Genomic DNA, 24206 nt, shown 5'->3' with positions numbered 1-24206 from the left:
TGCTTTTTTTTTTTTGCGGCGCATCAATAGCATTTTCCAGATGTCATTTTCTCTTGAATGAGATTTTGACTTCAGCTCTGCTCCCAGACCTTTTAAAACGCACAAACAGCGGCTGTAGTCGGCACAGTCGGCCATTGATCCGCCAGGCCTTTTCACACCTTCTCAGATTCCCAGAAGTCTTTTCACTGATGTCGAACAGACCTGCTTATGTCTCAGAGGAGGGAATGAAAACACATTATTTCACAGCTGAAACGCTCTCGTTGAGAGAATTTCCAGATTTAAAAATGTCAAGATTCCTCCAGGTACCTTCATGTTTCCATCAGTTAAACCGTTTTAAGATTAAGATTGCTGTATTTCAGTGTTAACGCAGCGTTGTTGTGTCTTCCAGGATCCTCACGGCCTCCAGCGTTCCCCAGTTTGCCCAGCAGAACCAGCAGTGCCACCAGCTGTCCCTCCGCAGCTAACAGAGACTCTGGCAGCGACATAGACAGCCTCCTGAACGCAGAGCCAGGATATGACAGCGTCTTCAGAAAGGTCAGACTCGCCATTTTTCTTTTTGTATGTTGGGGGGGGGGGGTCGGTAGGAAAGCTTCACCTCCAGGACGGACAAACTGGACCCACGACTGGAGTTTTGCTGGTTCTATCCCCTTAATCCACATTGCAATGAAATTATAATAATGTTTGTTGAGTGGTTGTTCAAATCCCTGTTTTTTGGGGTGCATAAATGAGCTAGAACAAATTAAATCGACAAAAAACATCAAATATACATATATATATATTTTTTTTTTAAATACCACTCTTATTTGTGTTTCTGTATGAGTGTTAACTGGCGAGTCACAAAACCAACCCCGCAAAACAATCAATAAATACATGTTAAAATAAGAGTCGATGGAGTTAGATTTAGCCGGCCCGTGAATACAGAGTTCAATAACTTTTATCAAATCCTCGAGTTCGCCCACACTGAACAGCAAGCACGTAGTTAGTTTGTTTGCCCCTGCAACTAGCCCTATGGGGATTATATGTAGTTATTTTGTCCGTCCGCGCTTGGCTTTTCATCCATCAGCGCCCCGAGGCTGAGATGCCAAACATCTACTCCGCATCTTTTTTCATAAGCCGGCAGCTCTACACCGCTGCTGGGGAAGTGCAAGCCGTGGTCCCTGCTGTCACTCGGTCTGTTTGATGCCAGGCGGCCTTTTGGTTCACGTTGAAATACGTGTCTCAGTTTTTCTGAATGTCCCTTTTGTTGTAGACAACAATGGGGGGGAATCAGCGCAGAGAACATCGGCTGCCTGGTAGTTTGATGCTGAGGGTTAGGACCTCAGCAGCTTAACCCAGCTTCAGTGAGAGAGGATTCATGTCCTCTCTGCACTCTGAAGGGAAATTCTCTTAGACACAATGACACAATGCCTGTTTCATAACCCTAAGCATCTCTATCGATTCCGGTAATACGTCAGCTGAGCATCCGTCACGTGCCCTTGAGCAAGACAGCGTATCTTTTCCATGCTCACTAACTGTAAGGATACGAGCATCATCTATGAGCCTAAAACATGAAATAAAATTTAAAACCCATGAATCTGTTTTTTAAACTCTAGAGCTGTGAGTCCTGTGACTCACAAATATACGCTGCAGTCACATGCCCCTGAATGTACACACACACACACACATACACACACACACACACACACACACACACGCCCTCTCGCTCCCACAGGAAGTCGTGTCCCCAGCATGAAGCGGATCTTTCATTCCCAGCTCTCCAACAGAAGCGGCTCTATGCTCGGCTCGCTCGCTGCAGCTGGCAGCACAATAGGCCCAGTTAAAGCTCACACCTACAACAAATTAGCTCTTAAATGAACCATCCCATACCTGTGTGTGTGTGTGTGTGTGTGTGTGTGTGTGTGTGTGTTTGTTTTCACGCAGGAGCTCTTTCCCATCAGACCCAGGCTGAAGAGTTATAAGAGTATACCATTTGTTTTCACGCCATTTTTTATGGCTTATATTACAGTCACATCGTTAATTGTCTTACCTAAGAAGAAACATAAATAAATATATATATATATATATATCTATATATATTCTCCCTGTGGAAGGTATGTTTTTACAAGGTTGCCGTCATTTATTGGCGTTTGTTTTAACGTCAGTGTTGCTATAAAGTGTCTCTGGCTCATTATCCCTAAGCTTTGCCATTTGGTCCTCATTACACTCCATTCCTGTGGAGTAACGAGCTCTCCAGCATGTTCTCAGTGTATCACATGCTTCAGTGAAGAAATGCTGATAAATATACAAAGTGATCTGCTCGCTAATTGCAATCATTTGACGGACATCTGTTCTGTTCTATCCTACTGTATTTTATGCTGCTCTATTCTATTGTATTCTGCTATATTTGATTCAGTTCTGTTCTATTGTATTCTGTTCTATTCTACTCTATTCCATTCTGTTCAGATCTGTTTTATTCTCTCCTGGTCAACTGCATTCTATTTTGTTATATTTCATCCCTTTCTGTTCTGTTTCATTCTGTCCTATTTGTTTTAAATTATTTTCTATTCTATTCTATTCACTTCTATTGTGTTCTATTCTAGTCAGTTATGTGCATTCCATCCCATTTCATTCTGTCTTGTTTGTTCTGCTCTGCTCTATGGGGGTCGACCGTGGCTCACTGGGTTAAGAGGGTTGTCTGGTAACCGCAGGGTTAACGGTTTGCTCCTCGACTGGGACGTGTCACATAATGCTGGGCAATTAAGCTTTTCAATGATAATAATATGTATATTGATATTTCTTGAATGCCTGCAGAATGATGAACCAGTGACAGGAGGAGACAGCGCCAGCGAGGTCTCCGTCTCCTGTTCCTCCACAGACGACGCCGCCAGCGTCGGCCCGTCCAGCTCCAGTCCCGAGGGCAGCCAGGGCCTGGAATGCAGCTGGAGCCCAGAGGAGGCTCGGGCTCCGATCGCTGCAGGACTGGACAGTGGTGGTGGTGGTGGAGGAGCTGGGGAAGCTGAAGAAGAAGCCAAAGACAGAGTGACGGAGGTGCCGCGGCGCTCCAGTATCCTCCGGAACAGCATCCGCTCCCTGTCGCCATTTCGCCGCCACAGCTGGGGTCCCGGAAAGAACAACAGAGGAGACGCAGACATGAACCAGAGGAGGTGAGACGGGGAAAGCGGGCCTGATCATATTTGATTCTTCAACTGGAGTTGAACTGATGGAGAAACAGGAATGTTACTCCCTTGACCTCGAACACGGTCTGCCGGTGTTAGCCTGGTGTTAACCAGTAGATGTCAGTAGACCTGATGTGTGCACATGTCAGTGTCATTAGAGCTGGTCGGTGTCACTCCCTCTGTGCCATGTTGAGTGTTTCCTCCTCCTGCTGCGAGCAGCTGTGTTGCCATTTGTCTGGTGTTGTACGCACGCAAGAAGCATACACACAAAGACTCAGAGACACACACACTCGCAGCAACATGCACAGATGTAAACCCTCGACACATACGACTTCACACTCGAAGAACACTTATTGAGAACTCATTAACATCGGGACCTTCCTGTCTTCGGTGCTAGAGCGGCAGCCTGTCATGGGCTGTCTACAGACAGAGTAGTCACCAGGCTTTAAAAGGCCTGTGCCGCAATGTTGGAGTGAAAACTGCTTTAGAATTTTATCAGTTGCTATTTATACAACACCCAGGCTGGGCACAAGCAGCCGCTACCACCAAGCGTTCTGTATTCTTTCTTTATGGTGTAATGACAGAAAGAACCATATTTCTTTAGACCGCAGGTGCCCTTTATAGATGACCACGGGGTACCCGGAGCACATGAGAAGCATGTTAACTGTGAGAGAAAGGCTCTTACTGCGGCTAAACGTGCATGCTGCGTTAAGCACACGGTCTGTACTGACATTTCTGTGACTCGAAACATATCTTGTCTCAGTGAGAGAAAAAACACTGCAACAACTCAGCAATTAGTTAGAGTAACACATGTTAGAACCACTTCCTGCTTGATTTTTCCACTTCTACTCTTTTAGTCACATTATAAAGGAATAGTTTGAATTTTTTGGAAATACTTGCTGATGGCGTCTGTCTGATAAAGATCAAGCAACAGCCAACAGCTTACGTTCGCATTAAGAGTGGAAACACAGGGAAACACCTCAAAAGCTCACCAGAAAATATGTTATGCCTTGTTGTTTCTCGTGAAGTTGTACAAAAAGTGTAAAAATGACAATTCTTTTATTTAAGTGTTTTTTTTACTGGGGTTTTTAATGGGATTATGTTTCTTGGCCGCTTGCTCCCGGCCAAGGAATAATTTGGCACATAAACCCCCCCGTAAAACAGCTATGTGTCAGTTTTAAACCTTTTCTTTTTTCTTTATTTCTTTTTATGAGCGACCTTTGGATGTGCTGGTGGGTAGATTTTTGTAGCTTAAGGACAGAGCCAGGCTGTTTCCCCTTTGTGTTTCCAGTTTTTGTGCTAAGCTAAGCTAACCCTCTCCTGGTCATATTTCATAGACAGATATTATTAGTATTCCTTTAAGGTAATTTATTCCGAAGAAATGCCATTGACATCACTCCTCCAACACGACCGGCCTGTGCCTCAGACCTTCATACACACACGCTAGCGCCCATAGATATCCAACCTACTAAAAAGATGATGGTTCCATCAGCAAGTAGTTCATTCAGCCATTCATTATGTTCTTTTTGACCTGCCATCCCGCCATCTCACCCATCATGCACCACTCCCCCGTCTCTCTTTCTCATCCATCACCTCCAGCTCCGTCCGTAGCCCTGGTGAGAGGAAGCCGACCTTCCACAGGAGAAGGTACCAATAAATCCCATTCATCAGCTCATGTGATCTTAAGATTGACTTGTTTCTAGGTGACACGCATTGACACATTTATGTAGGATCGCCCCCATTTTTTTTTTATGAATGCTGGCTGAACTACTGCTGCATTGTGCTCCATCACCGCAGGCAACTGAGCTTAAAAATGTTCTTTTCACCCGTCTGAATGAGAAAGAAATGCTGTAGCAAAGAGGAGGTTGAGACTGACCGGTGTTTTGTATTGCAGTGGTAGTAACACGCAGCTACACAGAAAGAGGGGAGTTTAGGTCTGGAGGGTCAGAGGACTGTACTGGTGAAGGCTGTAGAGGCGTTACATGAAGGCTGTAGAGGCGTCTTCAGTTAGGGTTGATGATAGCGGCCACAAGTGTAATGCAGACCGTTGGGATGGGACCTAAAGCTTTCAGGTTTCCCTTCCGCTCTATTCATTCAGGAGGGTGGTCCTTCAATTTGAGAGCATGACTCATTGATTTCACGTTCAGTTTTTGTGATGCTTCCCCTCAAAACCCTGTTCTCGCACTACTCCTGAAACGTCTGCACTGAGATTTCTCCTCTGCGCATGGAATTTTCCTGCTATAACCCCCGTCACGATTCCACAACCAATAGAATGCCGGGGGGAAGTTTCGACCAATGAAATGATACAAATTCAAATGCTCTCAAATTGAAAGGCATCGCTCTTGAATAATGATGGGGGGAAAAGCTCGATAGGTTTCAGGAGTTCGCGGCATGACTTCAGTAAAGCCCTGGAGAAGTTCGAGACCAGTATGAGTATTATTGTATAAACAACATTGATGTTTTCACTGTAATCTATGCCAGTGGTTCTATAATGAGCCAATGGGAGAGAGTAGAGCAGTAGATGGACATTAAGGCCATTAAGTCATTCCTGTAGTATTATTGTCAGTGCTCTGTGGCGGAGAGACGGTTTCTAAATGGCCTAAAACATTCTGTATCGTCTTGTATATATGCTGATACAGCTATATCTTTGATTAGTTGATAATAGCCAATAATGTCAGCACGCCACCTCTGTATCTGTAAGGCTGTAATTTAGACATGGCTCTTATGGTCAGAGACCACTGCTTTAACCGTCGGGCCACATCTTCCACACCGGAGAAAGCAGTGGCTGCCGCTGCAGTGGTTAACTATAAGCTGACAGCATCGCAGTTCTGGGAAACGGCTTAAGTTCAAGTTTATTTCCTGTCTGCTGAAGATGTTACCACAACACTGCCACAGGAAATGAACTTGATTCCTTTTTTACAGTGTTTATACTTGCCAGTGTGAAGTCATACTTGGAGCAGTAGTTCACGTCGGTCCCAGAACATTATCTGCCATACTTGCTTCCCATCACTCCTCTTGATTATCCTAACTAACCCCTCCACCTCACACTCACACCTCAGCCGGTGCCCTCCTGATGCCCCCCACAGCCACAGCGTGGCAGTAGTTAGTTCCCTCAGGTACAGTGTGTTTGTGTGCGTGTGTTCCCTTTTTTTAAAATTAGTTTTTACCCGACATGCCCTTCTTTGAATAGGGTGTGTTTACATGCTGCTTTATTTGCATTTGCCGTTTTTGTGGGCATGTGTGCATGTGGTTTTGTGAGTGTTTAAATGCCCTGCCCAGTCAGTAGCTTCCTACAGCGGAGAGCTGCAACAGCGGCTGCTGTTATTCATGTTCCAGTACCGAGGACCTTGCGGCTCTGTAGGTTAGTGTGTGCTGATACTGGCAGGATATGTCGTATAATATAGTCATTTACATTCACAGCCCTGAAGATTAGGTGAGTGCCGCTCTACGCTGATCACCGATAATCACAGAGTCATGATTATTTTGGTCCAGTTCAGGTTAGAGATGTCTGAATGTGTCGGACTGATGATTTGCTGGATAATGGAGTGCCTCACAGACCCAAGAGATAAGAGAGATTTACCGCCGGAGCCTTAACCATCACAGAGTCGGTCCTGAAGCGGATAGAGCCGCGTGCAGTCACATATAGCTCAACCTGAAATGTAGCTGTAGTTTTCCTCTCCGTAATCATTGTATTGCATTCTTTTCAAGGCCTCTTATTTCCACTCGTAGATCGATGTAATTGGGTTTGTAAATCCCAGCTGCAGAGCTCTCTATGCCGACGCCGATGTCGGGAGACATTTTCCCGCCGCTTCGGCTGTAAATCTTCTCCGGAGCCCGGTGATACCTCAGCGGGCTAAACACTGTGCAGGACCGGCTCCGCGTGTGTCTGTCAACAGGCGGTGCATGTGTGCACGTCCGTGTGTGTTTGTTGCGGCAGTAGCTGAGCGTAACCAGAAAAGCGAGACGAGCGAAATGTGCGTGTGTACGGTACAGTCGTCCCTCCTTCTCTGAGCTCACCTCTGCTTTCTCTTTTGTCCATATAGTTACAGCCTGGAGGGGCTCAGCAGAGCCCAGGAGGAGCCGAGGAGCCCCACCGCTCAGGGGCCCCGAATCCTGGAGCCTTCAAGGATGCCCCGGCATGACAGCGATGACAGGGGCTCCCTGGTGTCTCTGACAGAGGAGCGGGAGGAGCTGGGGCAGCATGGCAGAATGCATGACCTGGTCAGCTAACACACACACACACACACACACTTCATCACATTTGTCCTTTAGATGTCATATCTTCATACTGTCACGCAGTTGGCCCCAAAGGGATCCTTAAAAACATCCTCAGCCTACTACACATGAGAGGAAAAATGGATTTGCAAAAAGCTTGCAGATAAACAGTCTGGGAAACTTTGGCAGTTTGGGGATTAGCAAGAATTAATAAACATTGCTTTCCTCGGGGGGCCGTCTCCTTGCTCTCATTGCTGAATTTAAAACAAATTGTGAACAAAACTTCGCAAACCGTTTGTGTAGTTCCGCCTTTCAGCTTATCGTTCCTGTTTCCAGTTCAGTGACTGGTAATGTTTTGTTCCACGTTATCTCTGCCTGGTTTAGTGTCCTTTATTATTATTTCTCTTTTACATGGTCATGCACTGTTTCACTCAAGCTTGTGTCTCTCGCCCCAGAAATCAAGGCGGTGTCGGCCTCTGCGACACAGCTGTCCTCCCATGACCCTGCCCCTCACCAAGTCTGTATCCATGCTCGCCATCAGCCAGAGAGACATTGATGGTGAGTGACAAGTCGTGAGGCTGCTTATCTCTCTTTTACCCTCAGCGATCACATCACGATTACAGATCCAGATCACGGCCAGTACTTCGACCTCTTCATCAAGAAATCCCCTTTCCATTATACTGCATTAACTCATGATATATTAAAAGTGGGAATGCTAAATGAGTCAATAAAGTGGTGAATATCTAAGAGTCTGGATTTCAAAGTGAACCTCATATGCTTGTATTTCTAAGTGCAGAAGGCCCTTAGTGTGCAGAAGGAGCACAGCTTGTTTATGGTGTACTGAGAAATGTAATGAAAAATAACACAAAATGTAGATTTCATCATGTTTTCATTCTTGAATCAATGACGGAGAAAAAGCTAGATGTGTAGATGGAAATCATCAAGGTAGGCGAGGAGAGGAAGTTCAGGAGTTTGCTGGATAAACACAATTAAAGGGTAGTCACTGTCTCAATTATTTATAACCTATGCAGCTTTCGTTGCACCTGTTAGGGTGGGAGAGGTTGCACCTTTGTCATTGGTGATGCAGCTGTAGCACAGCTCTTCCCACCTTCAAACTGAGCCGAGGTCGAATTCGTCAGACTAAGTGGAAGCACCTCTGTGAGCGCTGCAGGGATGACGTATTTTTGTTGTTCAACTCAAATTAGCATCGCACTCGTTCCCTCGACATTTTTGCATTGGATTTTGGATTATTGCAGAAGATAATCTCTGTCGCGGAGTTTATGATACTAACAATATTTTGTTCAGCAAGATAATCTCCACGAATGAACAGCACTGTTATGATATTTGAAGCGCAAATGCGGTCACCAGCAGTAGAAAGCTAACAATGAGCTATAAACAAACCACACTACTGTCGCATAACTTCTCGTCACCACCACTAAGCTAACTGTTGACGTGGTGACGTTTTGTAGTCTCATTTTGCCACTTGTTAGCAATCCTCTTTTTTAAGACACGTATGAGCTTCAAAATTCTAAAAGCGTATTTTATGTCATAGAATAAAACATTGAAATCTATTTTTCTGTGTTAACCACAGACCTTATTTCTGGCAATAATCAAAAGCCCATTCAAAACCCCCATCGACTTAAAGACGAGGGAACATGACGTGCAAAGATGCTGACTCATTTCCGGGTTTTAGGACTCATTCCTGCAGTTTCTCTTTATCTTGACATTACTACCTCCTATCCCCCATCCTCTCTGTTATTATGGAGTTCTAATTCATAAAATGTTAATAAGCTGCTGCTGTGGTTCTTTCCTTCCTGCCCTCCCCCCCAGCAGTGGGACACCTAAGACGTAAGAGGCGAATTTCCTTCTCTTTCAGCCTTTCCCCCATCCTCACCAAATCTAAGTCTCAGTACCTTTATGGGGACTCCTCATCTAGCGATGATGAGGATAACTTGAGTAAGTAATGCGCTGTAAAGTGCACTAGAAAGTAGCTGTGACGTCAGAAACAGTAGTTGTTGTTAGAGCCCTAGATCTCCCTCAAAGGACTCTAATCCAGAGTCAAGAGTGCCATTACAGCAAAAAGTTGTGTCTGATCACACAAAAACACTGATTTATAAACTTAATTACAAAATGCAGTTTCAAATAAATGCACTTAACCCTCAGCACAACTAAAAGGGCCCCAAAGTTCAGCTGCAACACACTTTTTTGGAGGAACCTACTACTTACTGTTGCCATTAGGCCGTTTGCAGTGTGAATATGCAATTACAATCAAAATAATAATACCTGTTGACGACATTGAATGAAACCCGGGCTTCTCCTGTCCCCTCCTCGGCCCAGGATTTAGCTGACCTTTACTTATATCAGTCCTTGTTTTGTCTCTTTGCAAAGAACGAAACGCAATCACCAGAGAAAGAGGACAAGTAGTAATCACAAACACTGCAGGTGAAGTGCCCTCCGGATAAATGTGTGCCTGTCAACTTTAGTTAAAAGACACTGAGCATTCCCTTTTTCTTATCTGTGAGGTTTTCCCATTAGTGTTCTCTGTCTCCTTCAGGACGAAGCTTTGCCCTCGTTATCCTGCTTTAGGTTTGACTTTTCTGATGCAGAGCATGCAATGCTTTGCATACTTGCATGCTCTTCAGAATATTGGGGGAGAAATGATTTGTCAAGAAGGAAGCAATGTTGGTCCCCTAGAAGAGATGCACGCCTACGTTTAACTCACAGCAGATAAGTAGAGGCTCTGTGGTGATTATTTAGCAAAGGCTGTGTGTGCGGAATATGCTTTAATTGCATTATTTATGCCTCCGGGCCGACGATAGCTGTGGCCGTTCAGTCGATTTTAGTGACGATGTGTCAGTAATTAATGTGCGGTAATTCTACGTGCTATCAGATAAGAAATCAGTCCGGAAATCCAAGTTTGACAGATGACAGCCTGGGTGGTGTCTGGGTAAAACAAGCCAGCTACAACCATCATGGCTTTGTGTGATGTAAGGCACAGACAAAACTCAATTTGCCAGTATCTAGCAGCCATTAATGGCCCTGGATCAAAAGGCAGCACTTCAGCTTCAGCTCCTGGCCTCAGCGCTGGCTCCCTTCATCCGTGCCAGAGTTCATTTGTTTTCTGGCTTTCTCCACAGCTTCCAACGAAGTAGCTTACATTTTAAATACCTTGCTCAAGGACATTAAAGGTAGCTACTGAAGGACTTGCAGCCAGGACTGGAACTAACAACCCTCTGGTGTGATGTGAGCAGCAGGTTAACAGGGCAGCAGCAGCCTCAGTGCTGTGTGTGTGTGTGTGTGTGTGTGTGTGTGTGTGTGCGCGCGTGTGTGTGTGCGTGTGTGTGTGCGTGTGTGTGTGTGCGTGTGCGTGTGTGCGTGTGTGTGTGTGTGTGTGTTTGTGTGTGTGTGTCACAGGATGCCTTCAGGAACAGTAATGAGTTGTGGGTCACCCGTGTTTTGTCAACACTTAGAGCCCAATACACAATCCCTGAAGTCACGTGTTTAAAACAGAACAGAAGAAGTCTGACGTCTGACGTCCTCTCTGTTTTTTTTTCTAGGAATGAGGTCGATTTCCAGCGCCTCTGGGTCACTAGCGTACAGGTGAGTCCAACTCTGCACATACACGTTACCAGAAAATACTTCCTAAGGCTTTTAAAGCTTCACAATGCTTTGAAGAACCATGTTAGGAATGCGTTAACAGGTAAACCTTGTGAATGCAGCTCTTTGAGGATAAAGTGAGTGTGTGTGTGTGTGTGTGTGTGTGTGTGTGACAGTATATCAGAGGAGGAGCCGGGCCCTCTGCGGAGCGACACCGAAGGAAAGAGCGTGACGAAAGTCAGCCGGACATTCAGCTACCTCAAGAACAAGATGTACAAAAAGACCAGGGTGAGGGAGCATGGGTATTCAACTCTACTGTTTCGGCCTCCCTTCACAGGCTTCTCCTCCTTCTTTAAACGTGTATTCCCTCAAGCGAGGATGACTGAGCAGCACGCTGCTTTTCAGCCTCCCGCCGCTCACCGTTTATATGTTTGCACACACTCGCACTAAGAGCTGTGCATCTCCTTCTGCTGGCCTGTGAACAGCTCCAGTCCAACAGTTTTTTTTTGTTTTTTTCGTGTCTTGCTTCAGGGCAAGTCGGTGTCTCGTTTCAGATTCCCCCCAGAACATTTTGTATCTTAGCCCGCAACATTTTCTTTGTCCCAGACGTGACTCTCTGGTGTAAAAGATGTGGTCAAAGTCATCTCTTTTTTCCTGCACTGAGCAAGTTATTTAACGGCCAAAGATCTTTTTCCAGTGAGAACATTTCTTATTTAATTTTGAGCAATGAAAGTCCTGATACAAAACAGGTAAAATACTTTTAGAGACAGAACACCTCCTCCTCTCTACATGACTTGAAAGTCATCGTCGTGCAACTCAGAAATCATGAAACTCAAAGTCACACAAAATGGCAGGTGTGACATACTGTATGTTGACATCCGCTCATCCAGTTTGCAAAAAGAATAGTCAATATGTCAAGTTTAAAATTACACTGATAATGAGTCCCATTTGGGGAAATAACAACTATTTAGAGTAACTTCAGCTTTTGTTTGCAGTCTGTCATTGTGCAGCCCTTGCAGAGAGACACAGAGGGGTGAACAGGAAGTAAAACAGGAAGATGGGGTTGGCTGTGGTTGTACAATCTCATCTCTAACCTCAGTCCCCGCTTTGCTTTTAAAGGGACAGGACTCTGAAGGAGATCATCGCCAGAACCTGTCAACGGTCAAAATTCTTGGCCGTGGTTTTTGGAGACTCCAAGACTATTAGCGAAGCTTTGATGCTCAAATTAGCACCCGGTCATTGGATTGCGTCCGTGAAATGCTGTATGTTTATTGTCGGTGACAACCGAAAAACTGCAACCTCAGCAACCTGGGACGTTATAGCGTCTGTACCAGATGCAAGGGTCGTTGCAGAAATAGCACCTCCTGTAGCGAGCCGGTCACTTCCTCATTGCAGCTTTCCCTGATGAAGCCTCAGTGCTGCGAGTAGCTTCAGCCGCAGCCAGTGATGTTATGCAGGAGATTCACGGGGAGCCATGGCTTCTCAAGGAGATGGAAAGGTTGGCTGGAGGTAGGCTAAGAGAGTGCTCTTTTTTCTTTCGCCCCCAGTCAAAATTGTCGTGAAAGAGTCTGTCACAGTATCATGCCCCCCCGGTGATCCCTTCTGGGGCTGATGTCTTTTTCCAGTGAAGTCATTGCCCGTTACAGTATGTTTCTCTCACACGTCTTTTTGTTTGAATCTGTGCTTTAGACGTGATCACTACTCCTGTTGTGAACGCTTGCAACCAAAAGAACTTTGCTTAAATAAGTTGAACTGTTTTTGCATTGTTTTTTTCAAGATACCATCGAGTGTCTTTTAAAAAAGAGATTCTTAGAAAAGTTACTGTGGTGCGTAATGTTCTACGGAAGTTTGTCGATGTGTTTCACTGCGGTTAGACAGCTGTTGCAGGAAGTGACAATGAACGCAGTGTTGTAATACAACATGCATGCGTGTGTGTGTTCCAGTCAGCCGTACGCCGTATTGAAGCGGCTGAAAAAAAGAAGAAAAAAAAGAGCTCCAGTGTGTCGGAGCTTTGTGGTCCCCTCGAACCGAGAGGCCCAGGGCCCGGCCATTAAAACGAGCTGGAAACTCCACTTCCCCCCCCCCCCCCACCCCCATTTCCTCTGGGTTTGGGCGGAGGCTCTGTGATGCAAGTCCAAGAGAATAAGAGCTCTGTTCGTCTCGCCATCGCTTTATGGGGATTGTGCTTCAGCTCAGTGTACAGAGATGACCAAAAGCCGAGGATGACCTCGTCCATTAGCGCGGAGGCAGCAGAGAGACCGCCCCGTTATGGAAAGGTCAAAGATTTCATTCCCAGACAGCGTGTCTCCGTCAGCAGTCGCGCATCTCGCAGAATTTCAGCACACTGCAGTCCTCCCTGTTGGTTTGAATAAGAGCTTCACAGTAGCTGAGTAAACAACACAATATGGAATATTATTATATTAAAAACATGTCTGTAGTTGGTAAGTGTTTATCACAGTCGCTATGTACTGCTTAGCATCATCTCCCGTGTTATCAACCCCTACCAGTAATCCTTCTGAAAAACACATCAAATTATGTGTTTGAACATACAATTGTTTTCATTTAAAAAAAGCAAAGACTCCCTGAAACAAAGACGCACTGCATTTAAAATAGTCTCCTAATGAGACAATTTGTTGTCAGCATAAATAATGCATCACTTAATATGCAAAGCCCCCCTGCTGTGTCGTACATCAGGGTAATAATGTTGCTCTGCTGGATTCAGATTGGAAGTCAACACGAGCAACTGGCCAAACGTCAGACATTCTGTCAGTGTCGTTTGTCACTCTACAGGTAACTCAGCACAGTCTTTGTTGTTGTTGTTTTTTCTCAACATCTAATCGGCTGGAATAAAAGGTAAAGTAATTACCGTCCTCTCCTGGTGTGGTTGTCTTCTAAACCCTGACGCTTCCACCTGTGCAGGAAAAAGACCGCGATAAAAGGGAGAAGGACAAGGAGGTCAAGGAGAAGGACAAGAAGGCGATCAACGGCCATCTATTCACACCTGTCGGCTCGGGCCAGGCAGCCCACTGCTTCCACTGCAATAAGGCTTTCAACGGCAAGGAGGCGTTCCAGTGCACGCGTGAGTCCCTTTGTCTGTGTTTCTCTTTTTTTCTTCAGTTTTCTATCGTCCCAGTTTGTGTTCTTTCATCGTCTGCGACGGATCAGGACTCCTGCTGCTTTAAGTCTGATTAAAGCCTGTAAAGTGTTGTGATCCATAATTCGAAGGATTTATCTGGTTGCAGATTCATTTTTGAATTTGGAAACCTAGGACCTAAGCTCTCTGCACTGCTGAGAACACACAACACTGAATATACTGTAAGGAGGATGAAAAGTCCCTTGTGCACCTACATCGTCAGGCATGAATCGTGCTACGCGGCAGGGCACATCAATTTACTGTAAAAGCTTAGTCAGTACTTGTGGATCATATCATTTATAGATATATCCACATAATGTCATTGAAGAGTTTAAACGGGCAAAAACAACTTTTAGGATCGTATAGGATGAACTTAATTGCTCTGCAAAAGAGAAACCGAGACATACACAATACTTTAACAAAGACACAATATACACAATATGTTACCTACACAACAGTTAACACCGGGCAGCGGTCCTTACATAGTTCCATTGCCACAATAGGAGGGTCAGTAAAAGCCAAGTTTAGTCACTAAGTTAGAGCAAAAACAAAATGTCCATGTAAACTGTATGCAGATGATAACAACATAAGTAATGGCCGCAGACAATGAATGAATGACGTGTAAAGGTTATTGTATCAACATTGTTGAATCTGCTGCATCTGAAAACACAAATACAGCAAAACTGAAAGTCTGAATCACTCTAACTTGGCTGAGCCAGCTTCATGATTTGTTTGAAGAAGTGAACCTCTCCAGAGGGCTACTTCTAATGTCACCCAGTCTGGCTTTCAGTACAGACATTGTTTTCCACTGAAACAGCAGCAGCAGCCCTAAAGAGGATGTAGTTTATTGCACAAGCCTTTGGCGCAACCCTTAAACAACAGAAAAAGCCTAAAAAGGAGAAACTCGCTCTGCGGTGGATCACAGCGGATCCTCTCAATGGTCACAATCTGCCTCAGATACCTCAGATGGGCAAACACAGCTCTTGTTGTATTCAGTTGGTCTGGTTCGGATTGTTGGAGCCACAGACGGTTCTGAGGGTGTTTTCGGGAGGTTTTGTATTCGCAGATGTCTGGCTGGTGTCCATTCAACAGACAGTTAACCTTTGTCTGAGATTAGCTGGAATTGGTTAAGACGGCCACAAAAAGCAGTAAAATACCCAATAAACGTATTTAAGAGGAGAAACACACAGCAGGAATTTAAGCTGGTTTTACCGTGCGGGTCATAATTAGATATTTATCACATAATCTACTCGGCGGATACTTTTAGACACATGTCTTTTTGCAGGAACACAAGTGTAAACACTTCTCAGGTGATAGGTGGAAGTAAACCTGAAAGTGTTGCTTACTTTCTTTTCTTGTTGACTTAGCGCCTAAATTGCAGCCTCTGCTGTTCTAATAGATCAAATATCACACACTGTCAAGGGGGGTAGGAGCACGCTGTCAGTCATTTTGATTGAGACAGACACAGTTGCAGCCGACACACATTTCCTCAAGTGTTCAGTCTATTTTTGTTTTGTACGACATGTAAATCAACTCTTACTTTGCTCAAGTAACAATTATCTTTTTGTCTATTATCTAGTTGTTTTTTTTCTTTAGATGACATTAGCCACATGTCTAATAATGTTGAAGAAGTTCATATTTTTTGGTGTGATGGTTGTTTCTTACAGTCGGTTGTCCTCTAGTGTGAAACATGTTGGCAGGGTGAAGGTTAAACCACTTTCATCTGTTGGAAACACGAACACATGAAAGTTAGTGGAAACTAGTTTTGAAGCTAGATCTTGACACAACCAGAGGTGGTCGTTCCTCCCTCTGTTCTTGATCGATCTCTGTTTCCAAATGAGCTCGTAAGATATGCTTTCAAAGTATGGAATTCAAAAAAAAAAGTATGGTACTGGGGAATTAAAGTCTGTCATTGACTCAAGGGGATCAAATTACAGTGAAGATCTTATTTTAGCGATCTGAAGTGATGACCTTTGTTTCTAAATGGTGATTTTGGAATGTTTATATAATTGAAGTTTTCCCATGCAATGTTAATGTGTGTGTGTGTGTGTGTCATTCCTCAGCCGATCTCCCTCCTTTTTTTTTTTCCCTCGCCACGAGCAGTATTACCCCTCGATTGCATCACATGCTCTGTTCCAGTCTGGCTTTCATTAGTGGGCTGGTGGAGTTTCCTGGCCGGCTATGAAAAACCAGTCAGAATTTCTAGCCCCCACCTTTTCCACGCACCCTCGACACCCCCACCACCGTGCTCATAGCACTCACTGAGCGTTCTGATGCTTTTTTTTCTTTCCAGACTGTAATGCCTCCGTCCACAAGAGCTGCAGGGACAGCCTGCGCGTTTGTGCCAAGGTGAAGATGAAGGTAAAAGTTCCCCGAGAGTAACTCCACCACAGATTCCGTAGTATTCTGCTGTCCTGCAGCCGATATTGATTTGAACTCCTCGCTTGTGCTTTTGCGCTCTGTTTTTTTTCTAACCAGTTGCCCAAACAGAAGTTTGCAGCAGCAGATTCAAGCACTTTTCCTACAGTCACGATGAGGAACAAATGTGAGTGTCAAGCCAAACTCTTTCATGTCTTCATTGCTGTTCTCATCTGCAGATTTGATCCCAAAATTGATTAAAGATGTTTTTACCTTACGTGTTTTTTTTGGCAATCATTTGCAGATAACTTAACGAAACCAAGTTTCTGCACTCCATTTCTACTTCTTGTTCACTCACAACAAGTTTAAGGGCTGTTGTAACATCAAGGGAATCAGTCAAAATCACTAGTTTTTGGAGATACATCTAGAAACATTGCCACTGTCATGCAACACCACCAGTACCTCCAGATTTAGTGTAAGTCTTCTTGTTTTAGATCAGTTAAATGATTACAGGATCCTCAAAGGCCCAAACCAATTCTCTGAAGGCAAACTAGAGCTCATTTCCTCAAAGACTTCGAATCAATCTGAGTTATTTTTGCAACCAGAGGAGTCATTAGACATTAGAGAGAATGCAGGTGGAAGGCACTTGTGCATAGACTTAACGTTCATTGTCGCCCGGTGTAGTGCACAGTGATGAGTACAGTATTCATCTCCTGTAATGTATCTGTCTCTGGTCCAGCTGGTGGGACAAGGGAGCGCCCCTGGTCTGCCATCTTGTCCCCTGAAGACCATTCTTTCCTGATGGTCCCATCACGAAGACACACCAGCATCATGGCTTTCCATGGCAACAACCTCTCCAAGAGTCTCTCCATAAGCAACATCGCTGGGTGAGCTGCTGTGTGTGTTTGTCGGTGTATGCAATGATGCGAGGGCTCTCGGACAATCACATTTCTCTTGAAATGAAACAAAACGTTTCTGTTTTGGATTTGTTGACATTTTATTTGACCACTGCATCTGAAGTGCACCACATGTGTTCAATCAGCTCGTTGGGTGTTTGTGGTTGTAATTTTGTGTTTGTCTTGTCATTATTATTATCTCTATATTCAGTCCGGTGTTCGACGACATGCCCATTAAAGGCCTGCGGTATCTCTCCCAGTCTACTGACTCCCTCAACAGAACCAACCAGGTCACAGAGTCCATGGAATCGCTCACTGATGAAGGTTAACACACACACACACACACACACACACACTCACACACACCATTGATCTGACTACCCAACACAGCTGCCGGTCAGTTGGGATCGAAGAGTCTTTAACTGAGTGAATAACTAACACAGTTTAAACAAAATCTGATTGTTAAAGATAATGAATTTTCATAACAGTATTGTCAGCGTGAGTGAACAGTAAAAATAAATAAAATAAAATAAATGCAGTCCATATAGGAACGGGATATAACAAATGTTCACGAAGTAGCTTTACTTACCAGATTCTGTCAAGAAATAATTTAAACAGGAACTAGAGCGATGTAAAAATTTAAAAAAAGAACATCATTATAATTTTCAAGAAATATTTCAAAAATTCTTAAAATATTACTTGAGCTGTAAGTTAAGTTGTGTTGTTGGCGCAGGGACGGAGATGATGGACGGCCAGCTGATGGGGGAGTTTGAGGCAGAGGCCAAGGAGCTGGAAGCTGACTCCTGGAGTTTATGTGCGGAGCAGCAGTACCGGCAGCAGCCGGACAAAGAGCTGGTGAAGAGACAAGACGTCATCTATGGTACATTTGATTTACCAGAATACGCTTTTTAATTAGATCTTAAGAAATTCATGGGAAATGAAGGAACATGTTAATAAGGAAGTTAAAAAAGTGCAGCTGTTAAGTGTTTCTGCAATTTAGTCTCTACTGCTGCTATTTTCAATCAAAAATAATGGAAATTACTTGAAACATCTGTATATGGCATTACTTAACTCGTTAACTAAGTATAGGAATAGCTTGAGCATATACAGTCTACAGCTAGTTGCATCTACAAGTCTCAGTGGTCTATTGAGACGACAGAGTTTAAAATATTCATTGATTTACTTATTGTTTGAGATTTCTCGAGCTTTTGATTAGAATCTATTTGAGGATTCTGAAAAGCATATTTCTATATGTACACAAGGTATTCGGTGACACACACATTCATGCCACGAAACTGCCCGAAGACCTCCGAAGTAGAATCATGCAGAGGCACGGATATGTGGAATGGTATAAAGAGTGCTGCTTCGGTAATTCTTTCCCTCTGTGTTCTTCAGAGCTGATGCAGACGGAGATGCACCACGTCCGGACGTTGCGCATCATGTCCGAGGTCTACAGCAAAGGCCTGCAGAAGGAGGTGCAGCTGGAGCTGCAGACGGTGGAGAAGCTGTTCCCCGCTCTGGACGAGCTGCTGGAGCTCCACACGCAGCACCTCCTCCGGCTCCTGGAGAGGAAGAGGGAGAGCCAGCTGGAGGGGGGGAGCTCGGAGGGAGGCTTCATCATTGACAGGATAGGGGACATCCTGGTCAGCCAGGTTAGAGGACGGAGGGGCTGGTGTGACGAGGGTTCAGGTCCCCAAATTGTAATACCGCATCATGAATTTACTTATTTTAATATCTCAACTACTATTGGATGGATTGCCGTGACATATTGTACAGGCAATCATGACTTTGGTGATCCCTTAACTTTTCCTTCCGATCGACATTTCTGTGTTTCCAATATTTTGGTTTATGACCAAATACCTGTAAAACAAATAACATTCCCATCAGCTTCAGCTGTGCAAGATCATTTTGGGCATTCAGCTCAAAGCACCTCTGTTCCAGCCAGCCATCCAGCCTCGCACAGCTTGGCTGTAAACTCCTGTTTAGACAGATAGACAGGCAGCCAGGCAGGCAGGCAGGCAGGCAGATAGGCAGATATGCAGGAAGGGAAAATTTATAGGTTTGTTTCCAGGTTTCAGCACCATTGAAAAGGGTAGCAGTCCTTAGCTCTGGGAAAAATAATATCAATGGGTTGAATCCTTAGCTAATGGCCATGTTTTAGTATGCAGCATGCATACATACACCTCTAATGTAAAGTTACACGTTCTTTAAATGTTGTTCTCCCAGCTTACCTTTAGAGTTTTGAAACTTAGAATAGAAGTTAGAGCCCTACTACTTACAGTGTTAGCTTTCTGGCTTAGCCTTTTTTTTTTTGCTCTGCTGTATATTCTCCAAGATTCGTTTTGTGTATTCATGCCTGTGAAATTCTTCTCCAGTTCTCAGGGTGCAACGGCGAAAGCATGAAGAGGGTTTACGGAAGATTCTGCAGCCGTCACAACGAAGCCGTGAACTTCTACAAGGACCTCCTGACCAAAGACAAACGCTTCAAGGCCTTTATCAAAGTAAGACTCTTTCAGCCAGTCATATGTTCATCGCAAATATATCCTACAAAAGTATTACTTTTCGGAGAAGTTGCCTTTATTTGTTGGAGTAGAAGTCTGGTTTTCCAGACACAATTGTTTTTTTTGCTGAATAGATGTCTCAGAAACTCTGTTCTATAGAGTGACACTTATTGTGAAAAGCTTGTTCTTGTTCTGTCTCACTTTTCTTTTGTTTTTTAGTCTTTTGCATTTCAATCAGTGCCGTAACCGTGAGCATTTGTATTTAAGCCACGAAACCTTTGAGACCGTTTTGTGTTTTAGTTCTTCCATTGTCTTCTAAGGTTGTGTAACTGTCATTTCCATAATCACAGCAAACACCTTCTTCAGTAATATCATTGTATTGTTCTACAGCAAATTACTTCTAAGTTTCAGTTGATTGTTTAGAGCCACCTGTTGCGTGGGCTTGTTTCACTAAAGCACTTGTTTGTTTTTCCAGAAAAAGATGAGTAGCAGCATTGTGCGGAGGCTTGGTCTCCCAGAATGCATCTTGCTGGTGACCCAGAGAATAACAAAGTACCCGGTGCTAATTCAGAGAATGCTGCAGCACACGAAAGGTTAGCTTCCTGCTGGCCTCTACTGTTTACATGACAATGTGGATTGGGGAAGGAGGAAGTTGGTTTTAATTGGGACGATGCTGGCGACTACACAGACTATAATACCTGGCTAACAAAGCAGTTAGGTCAGTAGATGGGTCAAATGTATTGTGATACTACATCAAGATTCTAACCCTCCATCGAAAGCAAAAGAGGGATTTGAAAGCGGTAAAGGAGTTTTTCTCCAACTTGAAACTCTGTGCTAGTGGGCTGCGTTAATTATACTTGGATCTGAAGGATTTCCCCATAAACAAGTGGCAGAAAGCCGGACAGAATAAGGCCAATCACAGCATAAGTACCAAGAAAAATGTTGCATTGAGCTCAACATTTTTCATTTGATTCAGTACATTTAAATTTCACTTCTTCCCATCCAGTTCAGCCTACTTCAGTCGTAGTACTGGGAAACAACCCACGCCAAAGTGTCACTTGTTCTAGGAAAATTTGAATTTCTCACACATATATTTTTGAGAAAAATGAGACCTTTGTTGGATGGGTGTTTTTTAGGATAATAGATCAAACGTGTACTTTGAGGAGCTGATATATTTCACACGCTATTTATATCTGATTTAAAGTGTCTCTCGTCGGCTGGCCTCCCACTGTGTACATTCACTCTAATCCCTCCCAAAAGCCTGTTTACAGTTCTATGTGGGACGGAGGAGCTCTGCCTTAATCCCCAAGGTGCTATAAGAGGACTCTCTCCTGCCAACGCTGATGTGTGGAAATAACACGGCACGCTCACATTTACTGATAGTATTTTGGTGCTCAGGAGCACTGAGGTACTAACAACCACAGGAGGGAAATATTCCACTTCGGGGGAAAAATGTAACATAGTCATGTCTGGAACCCAAGTGCACAATATAAATAAGACATGTGTATCAGAGAAGTATTGACTCTTGGGCTTTTGTCAGAGTGCAGAGCTACAGAACACTGGTGATTTTAATCCAAAATGAATTCATGTAAAAAGTAGTTCCTCTGTGTACTGATATGTACCTGACTCTGACCTCTGACCTCCTTTTTATTACTCGCGCTTAATTGTGGAAAGAAATCCCGGTATGTTTATTTTGAGTAAAGGGAAACTTCAGTATTTTTCTTGTCTTATCTTTGAAATTGGTCCAGTATTGAGCGAGATAAGCCGCAAAAGTAGCCGTGAGGGCGATTTCACCCTTCTCTGCCAGTTGCTCTCTCTCCCTCTCTCTCCATCTCCTTTTCAATTTGTAGGAGCTCTTCATCCGCATACTCTGCCTCAAATTAAATATGGGCGGCCATCGAATTCAAAGACCTTGCCAACGTTGTCCAAATCATCTAAATATCCAGCCACATTGAACATTGAAAATATTTTAGATAACAGATTTGCTTTCTGTACAACAACGTGACCTTGTGAGATTTCGTAATGACGCCTCTCCTTGTGCAAGACGTTTTCCATAATGTTGTCAGACACTTTTAATAATAACAATCGGATCCTGTTGGTGGCAAAAACAAGCACTTTTCGTGGACTTTAATTGACGATGCCAAATTGCTCTGATATGATGACATTGCAGCTCATGAGTGGCTGCTGTCCACAGCAGTATTGAATAATGCTGAAGTTACCCTAAAACACGAGTCAACCCCTATCCAGTTAATAAAAGCTTTCAAATGTACAGTTTATTTGGGATAACCAGGTGAGCTTCGTCGTTAGAGCGAGCAGCGGCTCACCAACACCTCCATAAATGTAAACCACACTGATTGAAGTTGAAAGGAAGAGCTCCACATTTAGGAAAACACACTTATTTGCTTTCTTGCTGAGAGTTAAACATGAGAGTGGCATTGATCTTCTCATGTAAAGTTGAAGTTACAGCCAGCAGTTGGTTAGCTTAGCTTAGCTTAGCACAAAGACTGGAAACGGGGGAAACAGCTCGTTTTTATACTTTAGTTTTTGTTGCATGCATTAAACAAAGAAGATATAACTATATAGCTGTTTCCCCCATGTCCAGTCTTTGAGCTAAGCTAAGCTAACTGTCTGCTAGTGTTAGCTTAGGTGTACCGGCTACAAGAGTGGCATCAATCTTCTCGGCAAGGCAGACAAACACATTTCCCAAAATGTTGGTAAATTTCTCTAAAAGACTCGTATTTTCTCAATCAGCTTCTTACACTTAACAATGGGGTCCTACATAAATGAAGCATGCAGGTTTAACAGTTTTGATTATGTCACATGAGAGAGTTGCTGTCTGTGCAGTTTTCCCGCTTATTGGAAGTAGACGGGGCTCGGTTTGACAAATGCGATGTATTTCTGTGCACCAATCACAGTTAAGCAACATTTTGCCAGTGCTGTCCATCAATACTGCTCAAACCACACCCACACAGCCTGATGAAGCAGATTAGCTGCACTCGGGGCAATGAAGGGGAAAATGCCAGAAACTGAAATCTACTCTCTTCATCCTAAAACCCATTCAGGTATGTTGAATGGACCCTTTCAGAAAAAAAAGGGGAAAAGTCATTTTTGAACAATTGTGGAAAAGATATATTCAGAATGGCTGCTGTAATTAAACTTAACTGTCCGGTGAGACGGTGTAGCCAATGTTGCGTACAAATGACGTGGCAGAAAAATGGGCAGAACAGTGTATAGCCTTAATGTGAGGTACAGTTATCACGCTGGAGGCAACAAGCATGCGAGGAGGTGTTGTCGGATGTGGATGTGGCGATAAAAATCTTGGAACAGCTCATTCTGAACAGCTTAATATGGTGTGCATTTCAAATGATGCAGGTGGGAGAAAAGGTTGTGTCAAAGTGAAAGAGGCAAAGATCAACACACACCCACATAAGTTATGGGGACTTTATGCGTCCAACTCAACCATCTCCAACAATAAGAAGGTTTTCGTTTTTCTCTGCAGTGGCATCTGCAATAAGAGGTTTCTCAGAAAGTAGAAATGCAGGCACGGTTCAGTACAATTATGTCACTGCACCATCTGCTGTGCATAAACACCTCCTCCGTTTAGCCACTCCACACATCTGGTTCAAGTGTGTTAGTTCGGAGCCATGAAATTACCGAATGGACTTGCCCAACAGTAATGGCTTTTACCTGCATTTTGTGCTTCTGCTGGTTTTGCGCCAGCAAGAAAATACAACTTTTTTAAAATCGTAACTCCTCGCATTAAAACAATGAAACGTATCAAGAGTGGGCTTTGGTTACTGCCCCACTGGTTATCAGGTCTCAGGTCTAATCTAACCGGAGATATTTGTTCAAGTCGCCTGTCTGACCTCTCACTCTCTCTCGTCGCGTGTCGAACGCAGAAGGCGAGAAAGACCACGTGGACCTGACGGACGCTGTCCGGCTGGTGAAGGAGGTGATTGCCGCGGTCGATAGCAAGGTGAACGAGCACGAGAAGAGACACCGCTTGAAGGACTTCCACGGCCGCATGGACAGCAAATCCATCATGATGACGAAGAGTGGCCAGATCTTTGCCAGAGAGGATCTGCTGAGGAGGAGGCTGATCCACGATGGAGTGCTGCAGCTGAAGAACAGCCAGGGGAGACTGAAGGGTGAGGGGACCGCAAATTCTCTCTGTAAACATGTTTTCTAACTTTTCACTTATCCAACCACTATTCTCCTGGCTGTTCTCCAGATGTAAACGCTCTGCTGCTGTCGGACGTCTTCGTCTTCCTCCAAGAGAAAGACCAGAAATATGTCTTCGCCATGCTGGTAGGATCCCCGCTGTCATATCTCTCTTTATGCCTTCCTCTTC

At 44.1% G+C, this 24206-nt stretch overlaps 1 protein-coding gene across 2 annotated transcripts in view; it reads left to right on the top strand.

Annotated features, from left to right (window-relative positions):
- akap13 (A-kinase anchoring protein 13) overlaps positions 1-24206 on the top strand; it is an 88873-nt gene that overhangs the window by 49847 nt on the left and 14820 nt on the right. Inside the window, exons 11-28 of one of the 2 annotated variants that reach the window (XM_079281785.1) lie at positions 435-534; positions 2791-3143; positions 4755-4802; positions 7199-7376; positions 7826-7928; positions 10928-10970; positions 11144-11255; positions 13887-14046; positions 16394-16461; positions 16579-16645; positions 17198-17345; positions 17566-17678; positions 18088-18234; positions 18750-19006; positions 19730-19855; positions 20331-20448; positions 23755-24003; positions 24087-24163. In XM_079281785.1, the coding sequence (XP_079137911.1) occupies positions 435-534; positions 2791-3143; positions 4755-4802; positions 7199-7376; positions 7826-7928; positions 10928-10970; positions 11144-11255; positions 13887-14046; positions 16394-16461; positions 16579-16645; positions 17198-17345; positions 17566-17678; positions 18088-18234; positions 18750-19006; positions 19730-19855; positions 20331-20448; positions 23755-24003; positions 24087-24163 (2467 nt within the window). Of the gene's footprint in view, positions 1-388; positions 535-2790; positions 3144-4754; positions 4803-7198; positions 7377-7825; positions 7929-10927; positions 10971-11143; positions 11256-13886; positions 14047-16393; positions 16462-16578; positions 16646-17197; positions 17346-17565; positions 17679-18087; positions 18235-18749; positions 19007-19729; positions 19856-20330; positions 20449-23754; positions 24004-24086; positions 24164-24206 lie in introns of both variants that reach the window. The other variant, XM_079281786.1, reaches the window with a different exon arrangement.

The sequence above is a fragment of the Melanostigma gelatinosum genome (genome assembly GCF_949748355.1).
Source record: "Melanostigma gelatinosum genome assembly, chromosome: 2".
NCBI classification, from domain to species: domain Eukaryota; kingdom Metazoa; phylum Chordata; class Actinopteri; order Perciformes; family Zoarcidae; genus Melanostigma; species Melanostigma gelatinosum.
The sequence above is the reverse complement of the archived record's forward strand: the minus strand, read 5'-3'. Positions and strand labels throughout refer to the sequence as shown.